At 39.6% G+C, this 27,034-nt stretch overlaps 1 protein-coding gene across 9 annotated transcripts in view; it reads right to left on the bottom strand.

Moving 5' to 3' along the window:
- Spag9 (sperm associated antigen 9) overlaps positions 1 to 27,034 on the bottom strand; it is a 134,390-nt gene that overhangs the window by 49,059 nt on the left and 58,297 nt on the right. For 5 of the 9 annotated variants that reach the window (XM_059271540.1, XM_059271537.1, XM_059271538.1 and 2 more), the window contains 4 exons: positions 25,276 to 25,426; positions 12,145 to 12,186; positions 5,818 to 6,025; positions 4,373 to 4,472 (listed from right to left, as the gene is read on the bottom strand). In XM_059271540.1, the coding sequence (XP_059127523.1) occupies positions 4,373 to 4,472; positions 5,818 to 6,025; positions 12,145 to 12,186; positions 25,276 to 25,426 (501 nt within the window). The remainder of the gene's footprint in view (positions 1 to 4,372; positions 4,473 to 5,817; positions 6,026 to 12,144; positions 12,187 to 25,275; positions 25,427 to 27,034) is intronic. The other 4 variants (XM_059271539.1, XM_059271541.1, XM_059271543.1 and 1 more) reach the window with 1 other exon arrangement.

Below are 27,034 nucleotides of genomic sequence, written 5' to 3'. Positions count from 1 at the left end.
CCAAATTCTGGGATTGAAGGCATGCACTACGATGACCTACCATAAGAGTGTTTGGCTTTATGTTGTTGGGTGTTTTTGTTTTGTTTTGTTTTGTTTTTTTCAGTAGAAAGTTAACATAATTTAAGTGACTATTAACAGGAGACAGTTGGAGATATATACATAAAGTAAAAATTTTACTTTATGGTATATATATATTAAAAAGTTATATAGCTTATGGGATATATGTAGTGATATATTGTGTACCCTAAGAAACTTGCCTGAGATTAGGGGACAGAGACTACCAGCTCTCTGAACAATGGAAACCAAGTTACATCTATGTCCCCACTCAATGCTGAGGATCCAGGTCAGGAGCTCACACATAGCTGGCAAACATTCTGCTACTAAGCTAACTGCTAGCCCTTGGAAATCAAGTTTAAAAGTTGTACAGGCAGGAAACCAGGAAATATGCATTTACCTATGCCACAGAGCAGCAGACATTTAAAAACTACTCTACCGCAAAAGAGAGCCCAAACCAAAGGGGTGGGGGTGGGGAGAACACTATAACAAAATAGAACTTACTGGACAATGTAGTCAGTGGCAGCAATAACAGAAAACAAAGACTCCAACCAAAAAAGAAAAGACCATAAATTTTTCAGAATAAATATATCTATAAATGGTAACTATCTAGGTATAGGGACCTAACAGCCAGCCCTAACCTGGTGGCACTGTGTTTTTGCTTGCTCAGAAATGAACAGCTCTATCCCAGCCATTAAAGGGCTCAAAGCTGAGGAATAATTTACACAGGTCCCTGGGATGACTAAAGAAACGTAATATGGAGCCACGTATCCCTTAAGAGCTGCTGACCTTTTGTTCTGGAATGCCTGGAGATCCTAGTGGCCTGCAGGTGAGATAAGAATAGGATAATGGGCTGAGACATTAATGCTGCCTTTGCTTCTGTAAAACCTGCTTATGGCTATGGGAAAGGGGATGGAATGGTCTTTTTATTACTATATAGCAGAAAAGTAAGAAACAACTGAGGGAAGTAAAACAATTTTACTGCCAAACTTTGGTTCCATGGATAAGTGAATACACACCTTTCTGATGGCCACCTTAAAAACTCACCTTAACCCCCTTCCACACAGCATGCTGTATTGGCTCTAAGGCTGCCATCTTCTGGTAGCAGTAAGAATAAATTCATTTAGTCTAAATTTGAATTGAATCTATATCTCTGAAAATGTCAAGTGACACTGAACTTGGTATCATCTGTCTGTAATCCCAGAATTTAAGAGATTAAGGAGGATAATCAGTGCAAGGCCAGGCAGGGCTACATTGCAAGACTGTCATAAAACCAAACCAACCAAACTGAGCTCTGTGATAAGGAAGCAGTACCTTCACAACTCTCAAAGTGTTTTCTAACCTGCACTTCTGTATCTAGCCAAACTACCAAACTATGAAACATGTCTACAAATGATATTTGTTAATTTCAGTCCTCAAAAATTACTGCCCATGCACCCTTTAAAGATCCAGAAAGCTAGTAAGGAATAAACTCTGTAGAAATAAAGGCATATATCAAAAAGCAGATGACATGGGATACAGGAAGTAAATATGAAGATATTCCTAGGTATTGTGGGCATATGGCAGCGTAGTAGAGGTCTCCAAGTTCCAAGGAGAAAAGGAAGTAACAACCAATGTGGGCCAGTCAATGTCCTAAGTGTATGTGGTACTTTGCCAGGTCTTTTATGCAAGCCCCATTCACCCCTCCCTTTGCATTACAGTAAGTTTTAGTATCTCTGCCTGGTAGTGAAAAATAACAGTTGAGTTATAGGTCACATTATATAGGGGATAAAGAAGCCAAAAAATGCATAAAAGACTCAAATACATTATACATGGAACTCTACTTTTGGGAAACTCCTGTACAGCCTGTGCTAGCACATAACGAAGGGCCTTGGCGTCCTGTTTCTCTGTAGAGAAGGTCTGAAACAGCAGAACTAGGTAAACACCACGGTCTACATGGGAAAGGAACTAGAAGGCCAAGGGGCAGAGTTCTGAAAAACAGCTAGATCTGGGGTCTAGTCACAATGATGATCTTACACTGAGGAAATTCATTGTCTGTCAATGTTAGTGATAAATCCACGGAACACTATAAGGAAACAAATTTAACCACTCAACATTTCACCAATTCCAGGAAAACACAAAGCACCAAAAGAAAATTTACATTATGGCTAAGTTGTAATACTTGTATATGCATACTAATATCAACAATAAATTCAGAGAATGAAAAGATAGATGGTGCCAAGAGCAATCCCTAGCCCTGTTGTAATAGAAAAGAACAGTGAAGCAAGATTTGAACCTACATAAGTCTTTCTCTGTCTAGGGTTATTCTTTTTTTTTTTTTTTTTTGGTTTTTCGAGACAGGGTTTCTCTGTGTAGCTTTGCGCTTTTCCTGGGACTCACTTGGTAGTCCAGGCTGGCCTCGAACTCACAGAGATCCGCCTGGCTCTGCCTCCCGAGTGCTGGGATTAAAGGCGTGCGCCACCACCGCCCGGCTGTCTAGGGTTATTCTTATCCTGGGGTCCATGCATTTAACCATTACTTCATAGTACTCAATGCTTAGTAGGGATTAATAAATGATGCATCTTTATGGCTGTGGTGGTTTGAAAGAAAATGGCCCCCAAAGGGAGTGGCACTATTAGGGGGTGTAGCCTTGTTGGAGTAGGTGTGGTCTTGTTAGAGGAAGTGTGTCACTGTGGAGGCAGGCTTTGAGGTCTCATATATGCTCAAACCATGCCCCATGAGACAGTTCACTTTCTGTTGCTTGCAAGATGTAGAATTTTCAGCTCCAGCACCATGTCTGTCTGCAAGCCTCCATGTCCCACCATGATGAAAGCAGCCTCTGAAACTATAAGCTTTCACCACAATTAAATGTTTTCCTTGATAAGAGCTGCTGTGGTCATGGTGTCTCTTCACAGCACTAGAAACCCTAACTAAGACAATGGCTATTATTCCCTAAAGGTAAATTATTCAGGAAACTCAAAACTCAGCTCTAAACAATATATTTGGATAACCTTGATACTGTAACAGTGCCTGGCCATTCTCCTGCTATCATCAAACCACCTTGCCACGAAAATGAGACTCAGTTCCCCAATAATGAAATCATTGCAGTTCTAAACAGAATACATTCTCTTCTTCCTCATTTGTAAGAAAAAAAACCCCAAAGTTTCTTCAAATTTTTATTTCCTCCACTTCTCCTCTTTGTTTCCTTAGGCTGCAGGAATTACTTCTTGGCTCTTTCCTCCTTCATCTGCTATCATGTGACTGTGTCTTCTCCAGAACTAGATGACTCCAGTGTTATTAAGGTGGGGTGGGAGCTCTATGGGGATGATTAGGCCATAAGCGCTCCTCTCTTGTAAGACTGAGGTAAGGTCCCTTGGAAGAGACACTTTACATACAGCACTAAGCTACTCTGTTCTTCTGCCTTCCACCATTAAAGGATGCTGCATCCTCTCCTCTGTTGTATGAATCCTAAATGATCTTATAATAAAAACCTGGAGCCAGATATTAGAGTGAAACCTGAAAGATCAGAGAAGAGCAAGCTACACTCCTCAGCCTGACAGAGCCTCTGCAAGAGAGCGAATTCCTGTCTCCTCCTGCCTTATATTCCTTTCTCTGCCCAGCCATATCACTTCCTATCTCAATCTTTCTACTGCTGGGATTAAAGGTATGTGATCCCAAGTACTGGAATTAAAGGTGTGTGCTACCAACTACCTGGCTGTTTCTCTTTTAGACTGGATTAATCTCATGTAGCCCAGTGTGGCCTTGAATTCACAGAAATCCAAACAGATCTCTGCCTCTGCCTCCTCAGTACTAGGATTAAAGGTGTGTGCCACCACTGCCTGACCTCTGTGGCTAACTCTGTGGCTGGCTCTGAACTCTGATCTTCAGCCAAGCTTTAGTTCTTAGGTTACAAACACATCACCAGACTCCTCATAGGGATCCAGCAAGAAGGCATCATCTTAGAAATAAAGAACAGCCCACACTGGACAACTGAACCAGCAAGGCCTTGATCTTGGACTTCCTAGCTTGAGAATTATGAGAAAATAAATCTCTGTTCTTTATATACAAATCAGTATCATCTACTGTTGCAGCAACACAGACAAAAACACCATCCTCCCTTATGTCCTAATTCCTAATGCTGCCAGATGAATTTCCCCCAAAATTTAAAACACGAACAATATGCAGCTTCAAACGCAGAAACTGAATTTTACAGTACTAATGTTTCTTTAGCACAATATGAACTGATCTTGTTTAGTCAGAAACAAGATCAGAATGCCAATCAGAATGACCAAAAAAAAAAAAAAAAAGAGAGAATCATAGAATGTGACATTTTCAGTACCTTGAACCTTTATATCCACTGAGGTCTTTGTCCATATCCAATTCAGGAGTGGATTCAATGATTGCTTGAACTTCTGATTTCTCCTCATTTTCAGCAGAGTCTAAGGGTAGAAATAATGAAATAAATGCATGCATTCCATGTATGTATGAAAACTCTCTTGCCTTTATGGTTTTAAATACAACTACTGAATGAGTATTTTTGAAAACTCTCAAGGTTGTGTTCTAGGAAACATGAGGTTAGACAATGTCACATACTGAGGTAACAGTCAATCTCCAGAACTAGTTAAGTAACCAAAACTAGTGTTTTCATCTATAGTTCTGGGACACATAGTACAACATATCATAGGGACTGATACTATTCCTATTTAAGGGGTGTGGTGGTTTGAAAGAAACTGGCCCTCAAAGGGAGTGGCACTTTTAGGAAGTGTGGCCTTGTTGGAGGAAGTGAGTCACTGGGGGGGGGGGGGGCTTTGAGGTCTCTTTTTCTCAAGCTTCTCTCAGTATGACAGTCAGTCCACTTCCTGTTGTGTCTGAGTCAAGATGTAGGACTCTCAGCTCCAGCACCAGATCCACCTGCGTGCTGTCATGCTCCCCGTTCTGGTAATAATGCACAGAACCTCTGAAACTGTAAGCAAGCCACCTTAACTAAATGTTTTTATTTATAAGAGTTGCCACAGTCATGGTGTCTCTTCACAACAATAAAAAACCCTAACTAAGACAAGGGGGATGCCAACTGCCCAAGACAGTGGTTCATGCCTGTAATCTCAGCACATGGGAAGTAGAGGCAAGAGGTTCAGGAGTTGAATAAAGGTCACACCTGGCCACATAGTGATCTTGAGGCCAGCCTAGGATACTATTTTAAAAAAGCAAAGCAAACAAACAAACAATAAAGGGGGTGATGGTATTGGCATGATTTGTACATGTCTGTAGTCCCAGAAGCTAAGGCATGAGGACCACTTAGTTCAAAGCTACAACATAGTGAGGCTCTATCATAAGCAAATAGACCTATGTAAGGGGATGGAACACAATAGACTATTAAGGTAGAGGACAGGAAACGGTACCTTAGTGTCTTTAAGCCCTTTTCTCTCCAAAACTTTGCATAAGCATTACTTCTTTCAAACTTACAATTGAAAATAACAAATGATCTCTTTCTTTTATATATTTAGAGCAGGTAATACCTCTAGAAATGTATTTTCTCATACTTAATACGCATTAAGTTAACTGAATGAGAATTTTGCTAGTAAGAACTTGGAGTCGGCCGGGCGGTGGTGGTGCACGCCTTTAATCCCAGCACTCCGGAGGCAGAGCCAGGTGGATCTCTGTGAGTTCAAGGCCAGCCTGGGCTACCAAGTAAATTCCAGGAAAGGCGCAAAGCTACACAGAGAAACCCTGTCTCAAAAAAAAAAAAAAAAACAAAACAAAAAAAAAGAACTTGGAGTCACTTACCTGTAGATACATTCCTAGTCTCTTGGGCAACCTGTACTTCTATGTGTTTGCTTATCTCTGACTTATTTGGTGTATCTGTGCCTTTTACAAGTCCTTCATTATCTTCCTTTGAGGGGGTATCAGGAGGAATCGCTGACACATCTGAATTTGCTGTTGAAGCTGGAGTGGTAGCTTTAGATCCACCTTGACTAATATCAGAAAGTTCATCCTATAAATCAAAGTAATTAAGAAGAAAAATTTAAAGCAAGTAATTTATTCTAAAATACCTCAAAGAAGTTAAAAAATAAACCTGCCCAAAGTTGTATTTAAAACAAAAAAACAAAAAACAAAAAACACAGAAAGAATAATTGATAGTAACTATCTATAAATAACTGGGTAATATTTAAATAAATCCTGAGCCAGTGAGGTGCCTTAGTGCAGCAGTTCCCCATCTGTGGGTTGTGACCCCTTTAGAGGACAAAGGACCCTTTCACAGGGGTCTCATGTCAGATATCCTACATATCAGATATTTATGTTATGACTCCTAACAGTAGCAAAATTATAGTTATGAAGTAGCAGTGAAACTGTACACAAGGGTCAGCGTTAGGAAGGCTGAGAACCACAGGTTTAATGGATTAAGTGCTTATGGTATAAATAAGCCTGATCATATGAGTTCTACCTCTGGACCCCAAGTCAAGGTAGAAAGACAGAACTGACTCCAATGTTATCTGTTGACCACCACATGCACACTGTGGTGGGTGTGTGCACTTCCACACAGATGTCATATTCACTCAATAATAATAAATACAATTGATTTTGCTGTGGTTGTTTTTGTTTTCCTGTGTACCCCTGGCTGTCCTGGAACTCATTCTATAGACCAGACTGGCCTTGAACTCAGCGAGATCCACCTGCCTCTGCCTCCTGGGTGCTGGGATTAAAGGTGTGCACCACCACTGCCTGACTATACAATTGATGTTTTTTTTTTTGTTTGTTTGTTTTTGTTTTTTTTTTGTTTTTCGAGACAGGGTTTCTCTGTGTAGCTTTGCGCCTTTCCTGGATCTCGCTCTGTAGACCAGGCTGGCCTCGAACTCACAAAGATCCACCTGGCTCTGCCTCGCGAGTGCTGGGATTAAAGGCGTGCGCCACCACCGCCCGGCTACAATTGATATTTTTAAAAAGAGAAAAAAAAAGGTTTTTTCAGATAAAAATTATTTGTAGGGTATGTATATCAGTGCTTGCCTAACACTTGAGACCCTGGGTTTAATCCCTAGCACCACACACATAATTTGAGAGCACCAAAATAAGAGAGAATAAGCTATTTTTTTTTAAAAAACAAATCCATACAACAAAATACTATGTAGTATTTAAAAACTGTGTTGTAAGGCCGGGTGGTGGTGGCGCACGCCTTTAATATCAGCACTCCGGAGGCAGAGGCAGGCAGATCTCTGTGAGTTAGAGGCCAGCCTGGTCTACAGAGTGTATTCCAGGACAGCCAAGGCTGTTACACAGGGAAGCCCTGTCTCGAAAAACCACACACACACACACACACACACACACACACACACACACACACACACAATTGTGTTGTAGTATTCAAGTATAGTAGCTCATGCCTGTAATCATGGTACTCAGGAGATTGAGACAAAAGGACTGTTGTAAGTTCAAGGCTAGCCTGAGCCACGCATGTCTTTAAGAGAAGGGAGAGTAGAGGGAGGAAGAGAGGAAAGGAGAGGGAGACCTCTGTGTTGTAGGGCTGGGGTGTAGCTTGGTGGTAGAGTGCTTACCTAAGATACATAATGTTCCCAAATCAATCCCCAGCAACACCAGAAAAAAGGTTAAAAACAGTGGCTATATGAAGTCTGAACATTTGTTATTACCTGCGTTGTTGTTTGGGGTGTATATGTTCTTTTTGTTGCTTTGGCTTTGGGTTTTGTTTCTTTCACTCTATAATGTTGCTAGCTCAATCTATGAAGTTCAGGCAGGCCTTTAACTTGGGACAGACCTCCTAACTGGGCCACCAAGTGCTGGTATTCTAAGTGGGGAGTACTATACTCAGCTCCAAAGTATGTAAAATGACTAAAGGTACCATATCATTTTTCTTTCTTATGATACATTGTTATTCTTTCCAAAAATTTTGTTTTACTTTGTTTTGTTTTTTGAGACAGGGTTTCTCTGTGTAGTTTTGGTACCTGTCCTGGATCTCGCACTGTAGACCAGGCTGGCCTTGAACTCACAGAGATCCATCTTTTCTGATAAAGAAAAAGGTAAATTCTAGACAAATTTAAATGCAAATAAATGAACTTCTCTTTTGGTTTGAGAGAAAGTTTTGAAGGAAAAAAAAAGAAAACCATTCATACTTCTTAGTAACTCAAGGCTATGCATACATTATTTAACTGTTAGACATTACCCAGTGTAATATAAATCACATGTAATAAAGTTAGCTGAATTGTGCTAATTATTTTCTTCTGTGGATCTCAAATGCTGGACCCACTTCCAATGGTTAAAAAAAGGAACATCTATATATATAAAATATGTATATATATATATATATATCCTGGTTACCTCCTACCCACCTCAAATAAAATAATCATGAAATCCTTGGAATGGTGATTGGCACCTAACATAAAAGTATCTGGAAAAATCTGCTAATTCAAGCAAATGAGCTTGTTAGGAATGGAGTCAGAAAAAATTGTCATGTGTCTGGATCCAGATGCTCACAATGCTACGAGTATGAGCCGCCATCACTTCATCATGAACTCTGTCTTTTCTTTGATGTACAGGCCATTAAAAAAATACAATAGCCAGTTAACCTGTATTTGTGTTTCATATGCATGAGTTCTTACTTGTTAAAGGTTTAAAACACAATACATCTTTAAAAAATATAATCTGTGTTCCTAATGTAGACTCTCAAACCAATTAAGACTGTAGATTTGAAAAGCTCTAGACCAGTGATTCTCAGCTTTCCTAATGAAGCAACCTTTAATTCAGTTCATGTTGTGGTGACCTCCAACCATAAAATTATTTTGTTGCTATTTCATAACTGTAATTCTGTTACTGTTATGAATTGTAATGTAAACCTCTGATGTGCAGGATATCTGATATGTGACCCCCACAAATAGTTCATTTGACCGAAAGGGGTTGTGACCCACAGATTGAGAACTGCTGCTTTAGAGAATTCTTTTTTTTTTTTTTTAATTTATTTATTTTATGTATGAGTACTCTATCTGCATGTACGCCTTTATGCCAGAAGAGGGCATGAGATCCCACTATAGATGGTTGTGAGCCACCATTTGGTGGCTGGGAAATGAACTCAGAACCTCTGGATAAGCAGCCAGTGCTCTTAACCTCTAAGCCATCTCTCCAGCACCTCTAGAGTATTCTTAATCAAGTGCATCTATACAGAGTTTTAAAAAGATTATATCGCTTAAGTTATCTGGGCAAAAAAATCAAGATAAGGATTTGTGGGTTTTGTTTTTTTTTGTTTTTCGCCCTCTTATCTATCATTCTAGCTATTAATACCTTGATCCCAATGTCTAGTTATTTTCACCTTAAGATTTTTTTATCTAGTAATTAATGAGTTCACAATATATACAGTTTGGCAAAAATCCTCCTCCTGAATACATTTGTGCACCTGAAAGCATGAAGTCGAAGAACCAGGGAAGAGCCAAACCTAAGAAAGAAGCAATGTCAGGGTACAGAGGAGTGGTGAGTTAAAACCTCCTTGGAAGAACGTATCACACACACACGCACACGCACACGCGCACACACACACACACACACACGCCAGAGTTGCCCTGGGCTACCCAATAACCTGAGATCTGTAACTTCCACTTCATACTTTCACCACATAAAAATATCTTACACTTTTTAAAATAGCTCACTGTGTGGGCTGTACTTCTGTCAGCTGGATCTTAGGGATACAGCGTGAGCATCAAGGAGACCTTTGTTCTAAATCTGACGGGGAACATTTTCAAAGGAGCCCATTTTCTTTGGCCTTGCAAACAGTGATGACAAAGTTCCTATGTAAAAAGCAAAAAAGCACTTTGACAAGAAGCCAATTAATACAATGTTTGATGTAGCAGAGAGACTCCAGCCTCTGTCTCATAGAGTGCTAGGATTACAAGTAGAAGCTATCTCGTCCAACCCTAGTGCTTTTGATTGGCAAGTTCTGAGATGTTTTATATTTATATGAACATACCTAACAATACACATAAAATCACACACTTAAATATGGGAGTTGGGATGGTGGCTTATACTTTTCATCCCAGCAACAGAAAGCTGAGGCAGAAGGATAATGAGCTAAAAATCAGTTAGAGCTGATAGAAACCTTGCCTCAAAACTAAAAAAAAATATAAGCCAGGTGGTGGTGGCACACACCTTTAATCCCAGCACTCAGGAGGCAGAGGCAGGCAGATCTCTGAGTTCGAGGCCAGCCTGCCTGGTCTACCAAGAGTGTTCTGGGACAGCAAAGAACAGCTAAGGATACACAGAGAAACCCTGTCTCTAAAAACCAAAAGAAAAAAATAAACAAAAAAATAAAGCAGGCAGATATCCTTGAGTTTGAGGCTAACCTGGTCTACATAGCAAGTCCCAGGCCAGCAAAGGCTTCACAATGAGACTTTATCCCAAAAATAAATAAACACACACATACATACATAAAGTAATTGTTATGTTGTTTTTAATATGAAGTAAAAAAAAATGTGTCATTACTTTTGGTCTCATTTGGGGCATTGGGGTAAAAGCAATCTGACCTCTGTAATATTTCCTACTGGATGTTTTTCTTATCAGGCTAATAAAAGTCTAAAAACTAGAGAGATGGTCTAGTGGTTAATAGTAGACATTCTTCCAGAGGATCCAGGTTTAATTCCCAGCATCCATAACTAACAGCGTCTCTAATTCTAATTCCAGGAGATCCAGTGCACTTACCACGGCCTCCATGGGTGCCAGGCACACATATACTGCATAAATAGACATACAGGCAAAATCATTTAAAATAAAAATAAATAAATCTTAAGCTGGGAGTGCACACCTTTAATCCCAGCACTGGCAATGGCAATACTGCCTGGTCTACCTAACAAGTTCTAGGATAGCCAAGGCTACATAGAGAGACCCTGTCTCAAAAAAACAAGAATAAACAAAAAGGAGGAGGAGGGAGAAGGAAGGAAGGAAGGAAGGAAGGAACTAGTCAAGGGGAAAACACAGCTTTTCTCAGCATTTCATTCTCTGTATAAGTATGTGTGCAGAGGACAACCTCAGGTGGCTTCCCTAGGCACTGTCCATTTTTTTTTAAAGACAGGGTAGCTCACTGGTCCAGCATACATCACATCAGCTAGTCCAGCTGGCCAGTGAGCCTGAGGGATGGATCTGCCTGCCTATGCTCCCCAGCACTGGTATTACAAATACCCACCAGCTATCTATCTCCCCAGCCTATCTGCTTTTCAGATTTAAAGCTTTTAAAATGGATGAAAGCAAACAAATAACCAGCCCATACAAAATCCTCAGCTGGAACATCCACCACATTGTAATTTTAGGCTGATGTTACTTTCTCCCCAAATAACTCAGACTTGAAAGCAACTGGTACAGACTCTTTTGGTTCACAATTCTACAACACACAAGTTTCTGAGAGTATATGCATTAAAAAGGAGGGCGGGGGGTTATGTAGGAAGATTCCTACAAGAGTTTGTGACTCAAAGGAACATGGAATCAAAACTTTAGACACGGATAGGTAAAATCTATGTGGAATATATTCGGGTAAGTAAGGAAAGGCAGGAATGCCCTAATCTTGAGGATATTCTGAAAGAGAAAGATCCTGTTTCACTTCACTGCTGAGTGACTTCTATAGACCTGGGTTAGCTGCTGACCTGGACCATGGACAGTCTTCCTATGTACGTCAGGTCTGACAGCAGCAGACTCCTCACAGTTGTTCTGGGAACAAAGTTGAATGGAGCCCTGAGTAGAGCTGAAGAAAACCATTAAAGCTGGGGAAGTAGCCCTTGGTAAAAATGACACCCTGGGCAAGGCTGGACAAGCTTTGTATACCCTGCCCTAAGCAAAGACTGTGTTCAAAGTTTCTTACCCAGAGTTGGATAAACAGAAACAGACTGAATTTTTCACAGAATGCACTTACATGTTTTAAATTTCAAAATGCTTACTCTGGAGGAGCAAATTATAGTCACAGTAAAGCCCTGTCAAGCACTGTAAATTATTTTCTTCTGCATTTCAGAGAATTACATCAAGATTCTTCCAAATTGAGCATGTGATATCTGGAGAATAGCAGTTTGAGAAAGGAACCAATAGTTAACCTCTTCTGTTTACTTTCTGCAAAATGTTCTGAATCACCATTCTCACCTCCTGTTCTACAGCCTTCAGAGGTTCAGGACTATGGCTGACCTGGGTAGAGGGAAAGATTATAAAAGAAAAAAAATATGTGTTTACTCAGTGTTAACAAATCTGTCTTTTTGGTTTATACTATTTCTTAGGCTATAGCTCCATCTATTACCTCCTGTGTTTAAAATGAGGGTTTTGAAAGTCAGGTACAGCAACGCCTGCCCTCAGTCCTAGCTCTGGAAAGCTAAGGCAGAAGACTGAAGGCTGAATGCTGACTTGGGCTTCCTGGTCACTTCTGGACCAGCCTTGGAACACAGTGAGTCCTTGTCTAGGGTGGGATGGCTTGCCAAGACTGACAGCCTAAGTTCAATCCTCAGAACCACATGGTAGGATAGAACCAACTCCCGAAAGTTGTCCCGACTCCTACATGCACACATGAACAAATGCGTGCACACATGCACACGCACATACATTTTTTTTAATATAAAAGACATTAAGACCGTATCTCAAGAAACAAAAATTATAGTTGGCAATGGTGATGCACGCCTTTAATTCCAGCACTAGGAGGCAGAAGCAGGCAGATCTCTGAGTTAGAGGCCAGCGTAGTCTATAGAGTGAGTTCCAGGACAGCCAGGACTACACAGAGAAACCCTGTCTTGAAAAAAAAAAAAAAAAATTACAAAAGAGAAAGCTTAGTGTTTCTTTGGTTTTGAACTACTCCTGCTAAGATTCCAGTTTCAAATATCTTACTTCATATTTTCTTTTATTATTGTTGTTATTGTGTGTGTGGTGTATGGGCAAACATATACCACAGCACATGTACAGAGGTCAGAAGACATCTTTTTGGTTCTTTCCTCTTCTCTCTCTCTCTCTCTCTTTTTTTTTTTTTTTAATTTTCCAGAGCTGAGGACCGAACCCAGGGCCTTGTGCTCGCTAGGCAAGCACTCTACCACTGAGCTAAATCCCCAACCTCTCCTCTTCTCTTGTTGAGGCAGGGTCTCTGGTATTTCTAGTGCTTCCCTGCATACTCCAGCCTAACTGGACCCCAAGCTTCTTGCTGGGTTACAGGTGTTGTACATGGCTGCTGGGGACTGAACTGAGGGTTCTCAGGCTTGCGTGGGAACTTTACCTGCTGAGCCACCTCACTGTTCTTACCTTACACTTTTGGATGAGTCGCTGATGACAGTTCCTTTACTACTTCTATAACCCCATGAAAATCTTCCTGACACATATGCCAGTCACCATGAACATCCAACAGAGCAAAAATTCTAACGTGGTACACTTGAAAATGTTTACTATGCCCTTTCTTCCCCTCATCATTACTGAAACTGTTAAATAACGCCAAGGATCAAAGAGTAGCGATTTTTAAAAAATTTATTTATAGCTATAATTTTCCCTTTCAGACAAAAAAAAAAAAAAAAAAGCAAACAGGGACTGTCTTCAACCTAAAGCGACCTTAAATTTTAAATATTCTTGGTTTGGAAATTTATCCAGCTCCCCCTACCACCTGATTTAATTCTTAGGTAGGTTTGGGATGTGTATCTATAATCCTAACATTTAGAAGGTAGAGGCAGAAGGATCAAGAGTTCAAGGGAAGTCTCTGATACACAGGGAGTTCCAGACCATTCTGGGATACATGGGAACAGGTCTCAAAAAAAAGCTGGTAGGAGAAGATTTAATTCTTATTTACATTATTTGTATTATTTATCCATAATTGTTAGCCCCTAATTTATTTTTTTATATTAGAAACTGAATGATAGATATAAAAAAATCACACATATTCATACTAAATATATAAAGTTGGCAAAATTATATTTAATATTTTAATTAAATTAAGCTTTGTAGAAAATAAGCGAATAGTACTAGCTATCAGAGTAATGTAAAGCAAAACTCACTGAGGCCATGCATGGTGATGCAGGCCTTTAGTCCTAGTAGGAGCCAGAAGTAGGCAGATTTCTTTGAGTCTGAGACCATCCTGATCTACCCACTAAACTCAGGCTAGCCAGGAGCACATGATAACAATCTGTCTCAAATTAAAAAAAATCAATTTAACTTAAAAATAAAACAAAGACTCACTGAGATTCTACCTTACACAAGTTTGCATGGCAATCATTAAGAAAACAAGTAACAAAGGCTGGGGAGAATGTGACCAAATGAGAACGTCTATATCCTGCAAACTAGCCCAGCCCCTGTAGAAATCAACACGGGAGGCTCTTCAAAAAACTAAAAATCATCTAGCATCTAACCCAACTACACCACTCCCGGATATTCAAAGAACTCCAAGCTGACACACCGGGGAGACATTTGCACATCAATGTCTATTGCAGCACTATGCACAATAGCTGTGGAGCCAGTGGAGGTGTTCAACAACAGAGGGATAAGAGAATTGTGGAGTATATTCAATGAAAAAAAAAGGTAACAAAGGGATTGGAATATACTTCCGTGGATAAAGTGCTCGCCATGCAAGCGTGAAGATCAGAGTTTGAATCCCAGACCCCTTGGAAAGCCCCTCAAGGTAGCAGTGTCTAATTCCAGTGCTCCTAAAGCAGAAGCAGGAGAACACCCTGCTTTGAAGACCAGCAGTGAACAAAGATACAACAGAGACCCTGTCTCAAGCAGGGTAGAGGTGAGACTGACAGACAACCTCAACTCTCATGCACACACATTCTTGCACACACACACACAAAAACCATGCATATCTCATATGCCCACTCTTTTTTTTAAAAAGGTTAAAACTGGGAGGGTCTCTCTCTACATTGAGTACAGAGACTGCTAGGAATGGTGGCACACACCTTTAATCTCAGCACTCAGAAGGCAGAAAGGGAGCAGATCTACCTGAGATCAAGGCCAGCCTGGTCTACAGAGTGAATTCCAGACAGGCCAGAGCAACACAGTAAAACCCTTATCTAAAAATAAATAAATAAATACTATCAAGAAATAGTGTTAAGGGCTGAAGAGGTTAAGAGCCCTGGCTGCTCTTCCAGAGGACCAGGATTTGGTTCCCCGCACTCACATGGTAATTCACAACAGTCTATAACTCCAGATTCGTGGGATCCAATGCCGCCTTCTGACCTCTTTAAGCACCAGGTACATAGATGGTAGACATACATACAAGTAGGCAAAGCACTCATACATATAAAAAATATTAAAAACTGTAAGTATGTGTTATCAATAAGCACATGTAAAAGCTAAGGTCTGTCCTGGGCATGGTGGCACAAACTTCATTTTCAAATAGTGTTGTTTATTTAGGTTTTCATTCATTTTTGTTCTCAACATCTTGGTAACATACATACAACACAATAAACGTGCAACAAAAGCTAGGCCTGGTATCTTATGCCTACAAGTCTTGTGCCTACAATCCCAACACTTAGGAGGATGAGATGGAGGGCTGCTTTAAATTCAAGGCTAGCTTGGACACACAGTGAGTTCTAGACCAACCTGGACTAGAGTGAGACCTGTCTCCAAAACAAAAAGAAACAAATATCCACAAAGAAATAATTCTTTTTTTCACAAAGCAAAAGTTTAAATGAATGATAAGACCAAGTCTATCCTTTTATTATTTTATACCATCGTGAGCTATCAAATGGGGATACATGTGTGGGAGAAAATATACAGACAAAAACTGTAACTATAGGACAAATTCCTTATGTTCTGTCACAGGCATGAATATGGAACCACAATGCATAATTCATTTTCTGCTAAAATTCCATTTTTAGTTTTAATTTCTGCTATAGTATAAAATTATCTCAAAAGTTTAAAAAAAAACTTTATTTTAAAATTTAAGATAATACATTTCCTAAGAAGAATAAGACAGCAGGAATATGGTGTGGCTACTATCGAAATTTAAGCTTGTGAGGACCATGGAAACAGGAACAATTCCTGAACTTTACCACACACAGAGGAGGACAGGAAAACTCTCAGCAAGAATGCTGGCTCTGTTTAGTTTCCTGCTCTGTATGCTAAGCACATCCCCTGAAGAATGCAGCACACACTGACCACTGCCTTTACATACCAGCTCCTGCCAACATGAGCCTCTCAAGGTAGTTCTACAGAAGTATTTCACACCATAATTTTGTAAAAGGACTCAACAAAAATCTCCTAAGTAGGTATCAATCCAGTCCTTTTAATTATTTAAAATTGCTTTTCTCAGTTCTAAAAGTCACATCCTGCTAACAATCGACATTCCAGAATATTATTCAAAGAGAACCCTGTTTGGGAAATTATATATATACACACATGTGAGTGGGCAGTTATAAGCAAATATATTATCCTATTTGCAGACTTCTCATGCTCATTTTTTAACCTTGGTAGGTTACTCAGCACAGCATTGCTTATAGCAATAAAACCTAAGAAAAACTGAGATGTCCCATTCAAGGAAAACTGGAATTGCAGTTGAGAATGTGATTGATGCTCTTCCCCTGCCCATCTGCTAGGATTCTGATGTATCTAATTTTCTTTTTACTCTTTTGTGGTCAATTCTCCTACTGAATTCTTCTAGGCACACAAAAAACTAGTCTTTCTGGTTTGTTTTTCCTTCTACCCTGCCATTTCCACCCCCATCTTTTTTTCTTCTCCTCCCATCACGCTACCTTTCTTAAACAGGCTATTTTCCTTTTATGAGTCACATGTACTTCTATTATTAGCTCTGCAACTCAAACTGCTTGAAACCTACACCCATAAATGGCCAAATTCGACCCTCCCTCATGTTCACACTGGCTAAGGCTCAGACATCCAATGCCTGCCATCTCTACTTGAGTCAGCCTTTGTTATTGTTTCAGGAATTCACATGTAAGTAAGACTGCCCTGCTGAAAGGATATCTATTCCTTACACTTGTGGAACTCTGACTATCACCACAGATCTGACTTTGCTTGTTCTGTCCTCTCTAGTGACTGTCGGCCTGACCTGTGTAGAGAAAGACAGGCAAGATAAAGCACTGTTACACTACAGTACTGAGAGGATGACTACCATCGAAGGGACCGCCTTTTGTCTGCAAATTCCTCCTTTATTTCTCCAAGTGTTATTCAATTAGATGAAAAGGCTCATCTTAGGTATTTGCTTAACATGGATGAGACCCTGAGTTCTCATGATACCCCAGAACCAATGTGGGGCCACATTGGACAGAGGGGATCCTCACTTGAACATTTTCACTCATTCCCATACTTAGCACTTCTATGACATATAAAAAAAAAGACCAGATTTGCTCATTTGGTTTATTTTTACCAATTTACTTTGATCAATTCACTACAGTAAGAGATTTTGGTTAAAATATAATATAATATAATATATAATATAATATAATATAATATAATATAATATAAAACTCTTTGTACTGATCTCTAAATTTTGATTTGAGAATATCAATCCAGTGTCCACAATAGAAGAGGGGTACTGAATAGAATAACTGAGAACTCAAGGCCAGCCCTTGAGGGGAAGAGGATGAGGGAGGAACAGAGTCAAGAATAAGGCTTCATATAAACTGTGGTATTTGGGACTGGTCTTGAAAGGGTATGCTTGTGGTAGTAACTAAAGCAAGGTAAAACTTGAATGTAGAAAAATCTGGAAGAAACGCAACTGGATGCAGAAACCTAGAGTTTAGGAAAACAGTCATGGCTAGAGATAAACTTGTGAACAGCAAAGTTCAGACAACATGTACAGATACAGAACTTGAGCTAACTAGATTAAAAGAAGTGCAGTACTGGCTCTCCAGTATTTTGAGGACTAAAAGGAAGTGAAACCAACAGAGAAGAGCAAGTGGGAGGTGAGACCATCCTGCATGAAAGAACCTGAATGCACTCAAACTGAGAAATGATGAAAAAAAGCAAGGTAAGAACTGAGAACTTTCCACTAGGTTTGCAAAGAAGGATGTTTGGGGCCAGGTATGTTGTTGGTGCTATAAGAAGATATGCTGTGGAATAATCCTTCTGTAAAAATGTGTTGCTCTCATTGTTAAAAAAAAAAAAAGGTGGCCGGGCGGTGGTGGCGCACGCCTTTAATCCCAGCACTCGGGAGGCAAGCCAGGCGGATCTCTGTGAGTTTGAGGCCAGCCTGGGCTACCAAGTGAGTTCCAGGAAAGGCACAAAGCTACACAGAGAAACCCTGTCTCAAAAAACCAAAAAAAAAAAAAAAAAAAAAAAAGGTGATTGGCCGATAGCTAGGAAGGATTTTCAGGGCAGAGAGAATGCTGGGAAGAAGAGTGGAGTCTGAGGAGTTGCCAAGAGACGTGGAGGGAGCAAGACATGCTGGAGGACAAGTAAAGCCACGAATCAAATGGCAATATGTAGATGAATAGAAATGGGTTAATTTAAGTTGTAAGAGCTAGTTAGTAACAAGCCTAAGCTATGGCTGAGCTTTTATAATTATTAAGACTCCATGTCATTAATGGGGAGCCAGTGGTCCTGACGAAAAGGTTCAACTACAAAGATATGAGAGGAACAGGATGAAGAGAAATTGCTCCTCAAACATTCCCAAGTGTCACCCCAATATAGAGTGATGGTATTGCTATAGTGTCTTCCTCACAAAACTATTTTTGCATAATATTTCCATTTACTTGTCCACCCTCAGTTATCCAAAATAAGCATCTTTCACTAAACTATTCTCTGGTTTACCTTGCTTCCTTCCCATTATTTATTATGATTATCACATATTAATAATATTAAAGATTTCACTGTAACGTTTTCATACTTGTATATATCTTGCATGGATCATACTTAACACGTCCTTTGCTCTCTTTTTCTTTTCTATTAAATCTGTGTGTGTGTGTGTGTGTGTGTGCATGCATGTACACATATAGCAGTCAGAAGACAGACAACTTGCAGGAGGAATCCATTTTCTCTCTCTCTGTACTATGTGGATCTCAGGTATCTCACACTGTCAGGCTTGGTAGAAGGTGCCTTTACCTGATGATCTATCTTGCTGACCCTTGCTTTGCTTTTTGTTTGTTTTGGTTTTTTTAGAGCAGGTCTCTCTATGACAGTCCACTGACTGTCCTGGAACTTATTATGTAGACCAGGTGTCCTCAAATACAGAGATTTACCTGCCTCTACCTCCTGAGTGTTGGGATCAAATGCACGAACCACAATGCTGGCTGCTTTTTTTTTTTTTTTCCTTCTCTTTTTCTTTTAAAGGCAGGGTTCTTACTGTATAGCCTTGGCTGGTCTCAAACTCTCTATGACCAGCCTGGGCTTAAACTCATAGAGATCTGCCTGCCTCTGCCTTCAAAGTTCTGGGATTAAAAGCAAGTGCCACACCCAGTTTTACTTTGCTTTCTTAATGGCACATAACAATACCTGAAATTCTATCATTTATTTACTTGTCTACCACCACAAAAATGTATTAGGAAATATGTAAAAAAGAAAAAAAAAAGGCTTGAACAAGTTTTAGTTGTATCACTCTCAGAAACTCTCGTAATTCTTGTTCACTGTTGACATATTTCACACAGTAGGAAATTTTCAACAAATCAAAAAGTTCCTAACTTTACCATCATTGGCAAATCTCCTTTGAAGCATTCCTCCAAAGTTTTCTATTGCCTCCTGTTTAAAACTCATGATTTTTCTCACAGATCATTCTCATATATTAATCTTACTTCAAAAAAAGCTGTGCTAGCAACATGAAAGATTTATAATCATGACTTTCGATTTTTCTTTTCACAATGAGGTCAAAGCATGCCCTCCCTAAGTTCTCAGGAGAAATGAGAGTTGCAGCAACCATGTAAAAAGTTGGAAATAGTTACGTGGTGCACACCAGCAATATCCAGTGCATAAACATGCATGAATACACACACACACACATATACACTCATACCAGTCTGTTCCAGTTTCTGTCTCATATGAAAACCAAGATGACAGGGCATGTGACATGCCCAGGACATGGTCCTTGTAGGGAAATCAAGCCCTGACTCCAGGTCTTAACAAAGTTAAAGAAAGGCTTCTGGTTAATCACAAGGACTTAGGAGAGTAATAATGTGGATTCTAATTAGTAGGCATATTTTACAAACTGGACTTTACATTCTACAACGTACCACCTTGTTCCTGAAAACTGTTACCTGCTGAGTCTTTCCACAGATCAAGTACAAACAAAATGAATTTTGTTTTACAAACTCTTTGAAGAGTAATGTATCTTTGTATTTCTAGAGTGGACTAAATCCATTATTAATCATTTATAATAGGTTTATAATTTGCCTATATGGTTCTGTCATATTATGTCACTGGATAAACAAAAGAATTACAATAATGCTCCCTTAGAATTCAGTTTGGATAGGATAGTAACTAAAACATAGCTGCTGTATGGTATACATTTTTGATATGCTGTGAAAACATATGAAGTGAGCAATTGACAGAGAGGTATTTTTGAAGATCTACTAAACCTATAAGTACATAAAAAAATAAAAACTCAGTGTGGATACAGAATAAAGAACAAATGTTTCTTAGTGACATTACCATTGACATGTTCTGAGCACAAGTAACTTCTAACAAAGTATACATGAAGTGGGACAGGCAATATTTACTTTTGAGAGAGGAGAATTTTCAAATATTTGACTGCCTACTGCTTTAAGTACATATCAAAAATTAATGCAATGGTTCTGAATCATCTATAGCTAAAAGATGGTTCTGAACCATCTATAGCTAAAAGATTGTTCATATTATCTCAGAAGATTCTAACATCTAGTCCTTGTTTGTTTGTTTTTTGAGACAGAGTTTCACTGTGTAACCCTGGCTGTCCGGGAACTCACTCTATAGACCAGACTGGTCTCGAACTCACAGATATCCACTTGCCTCTGCCTTCCAAGTGCTGGTATTAAAGGCATGTGCCACCACTGCCTGGCAGATTCTATCATCTAAACAAATAATTTGGACCTGGAGAGACATCTCATCAGTTAAGAGCACTTGTTGCTTTTCCAGAGAATCCTAGTTTGGTTCTCAGCACACATATCCAGGTAACTTACATCTATAACTTCAGCTCCAGGGGATTTGATGTCCTCTCCTGGCCTCCTTGAATACCTGCACACTGGTGGCATATACTCATAAACACACATAAAAATAAAATAGCTCATAAAAAAACCAAACCAAACCAAAACACCAAACAGCTAGGCAATGGTGGCATATGCTTTTAAGTCCTAGCACTCGGGAGGCAGTGGCATGCAGATCTCTTAGTTTGAGGCCAGCCTGGTCTATAGATTGAATTCCAGGACAGCCAGGACTACACAGAGAAATCCTGTCGCGAAAAAAAAAAAAAAAAAACAACAACAAAAAAAACCCAGAACAAAACAACAACAAAAAATATGTTCTAGCTGGGTATGGTGGTGCATGTCTATAATCCTAGCACTCAGGAGGTTGAAGCAGGAGGATTAGAAGCATAACACCAGCCTGGGATACATAGTGTGACCCTTTCTCAACAACAACAAAACACGTACTGAGTTCCTACAATTTGCTGAACACTTTCCTAAATGCTAAGAATGCAATGGCACATAAATTCTCTCATAAAGAGAAATAAAGCAAATAAATAAATGGCTTAGTCTTTTAGAAAACATTAATAGATACTTAGATAATGATAATAATATAGGGAGAAAAAGTAAGAAAGTATATAAAGAGCTGGGGATATAGCTTAGTTGGCTGAGTGCTTACCTAGCATGTATGAAGCCTTTGTTCAATTCCTACCACCACATTAACCAGGTGTATTGGCACATGCCTACTATAATTATAGCACTCAGGAGGTGGAGTCATATCAGAAATTCAAGGTCATCCTTGACTACATAGTAAGTTTGAAGCTAGCCTGGAATACCTGAGACCATGTTTCACTAAAAAGGAGGAGGAAGAAGAATTCATTTATATATAAATAAATAGGTAGTCTGTTTAATGACACAGTGGATTTTACAATATACCAAGGCTTTTTCTTTTCCTTTTCTCTCTCTCTCAGTATATGGCTCTTGCTGTCCTAAAATTCACAATGTAGACCAGACTGACCTCAAACTCACAGAGATCTGCCTGCCTCTACTCCAGAGTGCTGGGATTAGATTAAGGGTATGCTCTATCATGTCTGGTTGGCTTTTGTCTTAATAATCAATAATCTCTTCATAAATATTCTATCTTATAAGATATAGAATATAACTTTAAATTTTTATGTGCTTGTTTCTTGAGATAAGGTCTTTGTTGCTTCATGTTGCCCAGGATGAGTCCAAGTGACAGCTTTCTCTTTCTCACCCCTTCTCATGATGTTGAGCTAGGAATTCACTCTGTAGCCTAGGTTGTCTTGAACTCATTATGTAGCCTATGCTACACTCAAACTGACTGCAAACCTCCTGCTTCAGCCTTCCTAACAGCTAGAACTATAGCTGCATGCAACCATGACTAACGTAAAAACATTGAGTATTATTAATGTATCTCTTCTCAAAGCACACTATTAATTATATTTATCACTTATCTACTAAATTATTCTAGATCAAAATATACTCTCTAAAGAATTAACACCAAGACTTTTTGGCTATATACAATGCATTTTTATATATCACTTTCATAAAGTAGTTTTAAGGAAAGAAAATGTGTTGTGTCTATAAAGTGAAATCATAATTGAGCCTGCTGGGCATACCTACAATCTTAGAACTTGGGAGACTGAGGTAGGACGACTACCTTGAATTCAAGGTCAATCTGGCCTTCAAACAAACAAACAAACAAACAAAAAACATAATAAAGTGTGACATTTCCAACAGTGAACCAAGGATTTTAGGTGGCAGTAATTTTCAATTAAATATGAGAGGCTGGAGAGATGGCTCAGTGGTTAAAAACACGTGTTGCTCAAGAAGAGGCTCTGGGTTCCATTCTTACACCCACACTGAGTGGCACACAACTATCTATCTGTGACTTCAGTTCCAGGGGATTCAGTGCCCTCTGTTAGCCTCCACAGGCACTGAAGCCAAGTGGTACACATATAGACAACAAGCAGATGCATAGACGGGCGTGTGTGTGTGTGTGTGTGTGTGTGTGTAAAACACACATATATAACACATACCTATATATACAAATATATAAAACATGTATATAGTTTTTTAAAAGACAGGATCTCTCTGTGTAGTCCTGGCTGTCCTAGACTTCCTTTCTGTAGACCAGGCTGGCCTTGAATTCAGAGATCCAACAATTAAGATTAAAGGTGTGCATCACCACTACTAAGCTATATACATAAATTTTTTTTTTAAGCCGGGCGGTGGTGGCGCACGCCTTTAATCCCAGCACTCGGGAGGCAGAGCCAGGCGGATCTCTGTGAGTTCGAGGCCAGCCTGGACTACCAAGTGAGTCCCAGGAAAGGCGCAAAGCTACACAGAGAAACCCTGTCTCGAAAAACAAAACAAAACAAAAAAAAAAAAATTTTTTTTAAGTTTTTTTTTTTCTCCCAGATAGGGTTTCTCTGTGTAGCTTTGCGCCTTTCCTGGAACTCACTCTGTAGCCCAGGCTGGCCTCGAACTCACAAAGATCTATCTGCCTCTGCCTCCCCAGTACTGGGATTAGAAGTGTGCACCACTGCCGCCGCCACCACCACCCGGCTGCTATACATATAAACTATTAATAAAAAAATAAAATAATAAAAGACGCAGCCAGGCAGTGGTAGTGCACACCTTAAATCTCAGCACTTGGGAGGCAGAGACAGGCGAAACTCTGTGAGTTTGAGGCCAGCCTGGTCTACAAAGCCAGTTCCAGAACAGCTAGGACTGTTACACAGAGAAACCCTGTCTCAAAAAAATCAAAAGACGCAAACCAGGCCTGATGGTGGACATTTATAATCCCAGCTACTCTGTGACTAAGGCAAGATCATCATCACAAGTTCAAGTCCAGCTTGAACTACAGTTGCATGAATTCAAAGCTAACCTGAACAATTTAGTAAGACACTGTTTCAAAATAAAAAGGAATATATCTCAGTAATAGAGGGCTTGCTTATCATGCTCATGACCCAGAGTTGAAGATTGAAGAGATGGCTCAGTAGGCAGAAGTGCTTGCAGCACAAATCTGACTACTTGAATTCTATTCCTGGAACCTATGGTGGAAGAAAGAACAATTCCTATAAGTTGTCCTCTGACTTCCACAAATGTGTCTTGACACTTGGGTGCCCCACCACTAACAGTAATAATAAAAATAAATAAAGTTAGAATCTCCAGATATAGGGTCCCAAAAGCAAAAACAACAACAACAAGACCCTAAGTTGATCTCCAGCACCACAAAAACAAAAAAATAAAAAGCCAAACACAAACAAAATCCTAATTAGGCCCACAAGTCACTGCACCCTAAATTCTGGATTCATATTACATAGACCAAATATAAAAGAAATTCTTGTCAATAGTATTAGCTAGTTAGTTTTATGTCAGCTTGACACAAGTTAGAGTCACCACAAAGGAGGGAGCCAAAAATGAGAAAATGCCTCCATTAAAATTGGACTGTAAGTGACTCTGCAGGGCATTTTCTTAATTAGTGATTGATGTTGGAGGGTCCAGCCCATTGCAGGTGGGGCCATCCCTGGGCTGGTGGTCCTGGGTTCTATAAGAAAGCAGGCTGAGCAAGTCATGGGGAGCAAGCCAGTAAGCAGCTCCCCTCCATGGCCTCTGAATCAGCTCCTGCCTCCAGGTTCCTGCCCTGATTTTCTTTGACAATGAACAATTACCCATAAGCCAAATAAACCCCTTCTTCCCCTTTGGTCATGGTATTTCATCACAGCAATAGTAACCCTAACTAAGATAAAGATGTAACAGTATTTAATTTTGTTTTCCTATATAACTTAAAATTAACTAGCAAAAACATACACCCCTGGGAAGAGTTCATCTCAAGTTTTATTTTTTGTTCTTTTTAAAATAACTTTCAAACTAAAATGTATATAAACTATTATGTTTTCTAAATTTAGATTTTATGTATTTATCTGTATGGGAGGGATGAGGTGTGAACTAGGGCCATGGTGGTTGTGGAGATGTCAGAGGATAATCAGAAGATGGCTCTCTCCTTCTATCACGTGGATCCTGAGGACTGAACTCAAGACTGTCAGGGTTGGTGGCAAGCACTTCCATCCAGTAAGCTATCTGGCCAGCCCTAAACTATTATATTTCAATATCTTTTGGTTTCCTGCTACTTCTATTTGGATAAGAAAGCTTATAAAATGTAAACTGATGAAATAAAGCTTACCTTCAGGCTGGTATGGGAACGTGGTTGACTTAATTCCTGAAATTTCCATTGCTCTGATCCTGGGGTCTCGCCTCCTTTTTGAGTATCAGGTGTAAGCAATCCATCTCCAGCAGGTAGTGGGAAAATTCCTAATGATATAGGACGTTCTTTTCTATTTGAAGAGGGGGGGGGGATTAAACATTCATTTTAGTTTTTTATTTGTCATGACTATAAATGTGAACAGGCTTGTAATCCCAGCTACTTAGAGATGAGGCAGGAGGATCACAAGGTCAAGGGCAAACTGGGTCATAGAAAGCTTAGTCTCATTAGTTTGCAACCAGCTCTCCTAAATAAATATATACCAAAGAGAAAGGACAGCCTAAAAAGTTTACATTAGCCCCAGAAATTAAGAAAAGTGTCAAGAAACTGTTTGGACAATGTTTTTTGGTTGGCTGGTTTGGGGTTGTTCAGAGACAAGGTCTCAGGACTTAGTGTAGTCTAACCCAGTACTGGAGATCCTCCTGCCTTAAGCCTGCTGTGTCGGGATTACAGGCACCCATCAGCACACCTGCCTCTGCCAGGAAGTTGGTGATCTGGTCTGGTGACCACGGCAGCAGCGAACTGTAGGTTAGCAGTCATGGGGAGCAGGCAAAGGCAACTCCCTAATCCCTGTTCCTAGTCTTCCTGCTTCTTCAAGCTACAGTCATTGGATGTTTTTAGGGTAGGTTTTTTCTGTCTAGAGGAAAATGAATACTCTCTGAAACAGGGATACTATTCAATAGTAAAAATTGAAAAGGTTTTTTTTTTTTTTTTAAATGAAAGTTCTCGTTTTCTACAAATCATGCTATATTAGTTCCTTTAGGCAAAGTACAGAAAAGAAAACTACTGCCAGGAAAAGAGAGCAGCTCTTTTCCAAAAGCCTTTCTTTATTGGGAGTGGTGGTGCATATCTGCAGCCCCAGCACTCTGGAGGTAGACAGGAAGAAGATCAGGAGTTTCAGGTCCCCTTTACTACAAAGCAAGAGAGAGGCCGGCCTGTTTAACATTAGACCCTGTCTCAAAAACAAAACAACAGCAACTGGGCTGGAGGGATGACTCAGTGGATAAAGACAATTTATCCACGCCTGACAGCCTGAGTTCAGTCTCTAGGACCCACACGGCAGGAGAGAACTAACTCCTACAAGTTGCCCTCTGACCTCCACATACAAATAAATAAATAAATGCCATTTTCAAACAAAACAAACAATAGTCAGATATTTCATAAGTCAAAGAAAAAGATGGATGTTTATTTTTTCCTAATGGATAATACAGCACATATTACATGTTTGTATTTCCAGGCAACAGAACTTGTTTCTTGAGACTTATTAGCTCTTACTTTAAACTACATCATTTCAGTTTCTTTGTTCTTAAATCTCAACCCTCTTATCTTTCTCATTAAATGATAGCAAGTTTTTGTTTTTCTTAACTTGAGAAAATGAAAACTTACCAGCTTGAGGTCTATTCCCAATTTTGGAAAACATATTTTGGGAACAGAAATTCCCAAACTACACTTTGACTTTCTTTTCTAATGACCCTTCATACCTTAAGGAAAAATTGAGTGGGGATTGAATTGGTGTGTCTAATATAAAGCTAGGAAGACAGCACAAATTTCATGACTCCATCACATGGGTTCTAACAAAAGTCAAAATACGCCAGGCGGTGGCGGCGCACGCCTTTAATCCCAGAACTTGGGAGGCAGAGGCAGGCGGATCTCTGTGAGTTCAAAGCCAGCTTGGTCTACA

This window comes from Peromyscus eremicus, chromosome 8a (assembly GCF_949786415.1).
Source record: "Peromyscus eremicus chromosome 8a, PerEre_H2_v1, whole genome shotgun sequence".
NCBI classification, from domain to species: Eukaryota; Metazoa; Chordata; class Mammalia; order Rodentia; family Cricetidae; genus Peromyscus; species Peromyscus eremicus.
Note: the sequence above shows the minus strand (reverse complement) of the source record. Positions and strands in the feature narration are given on the sequence as shown.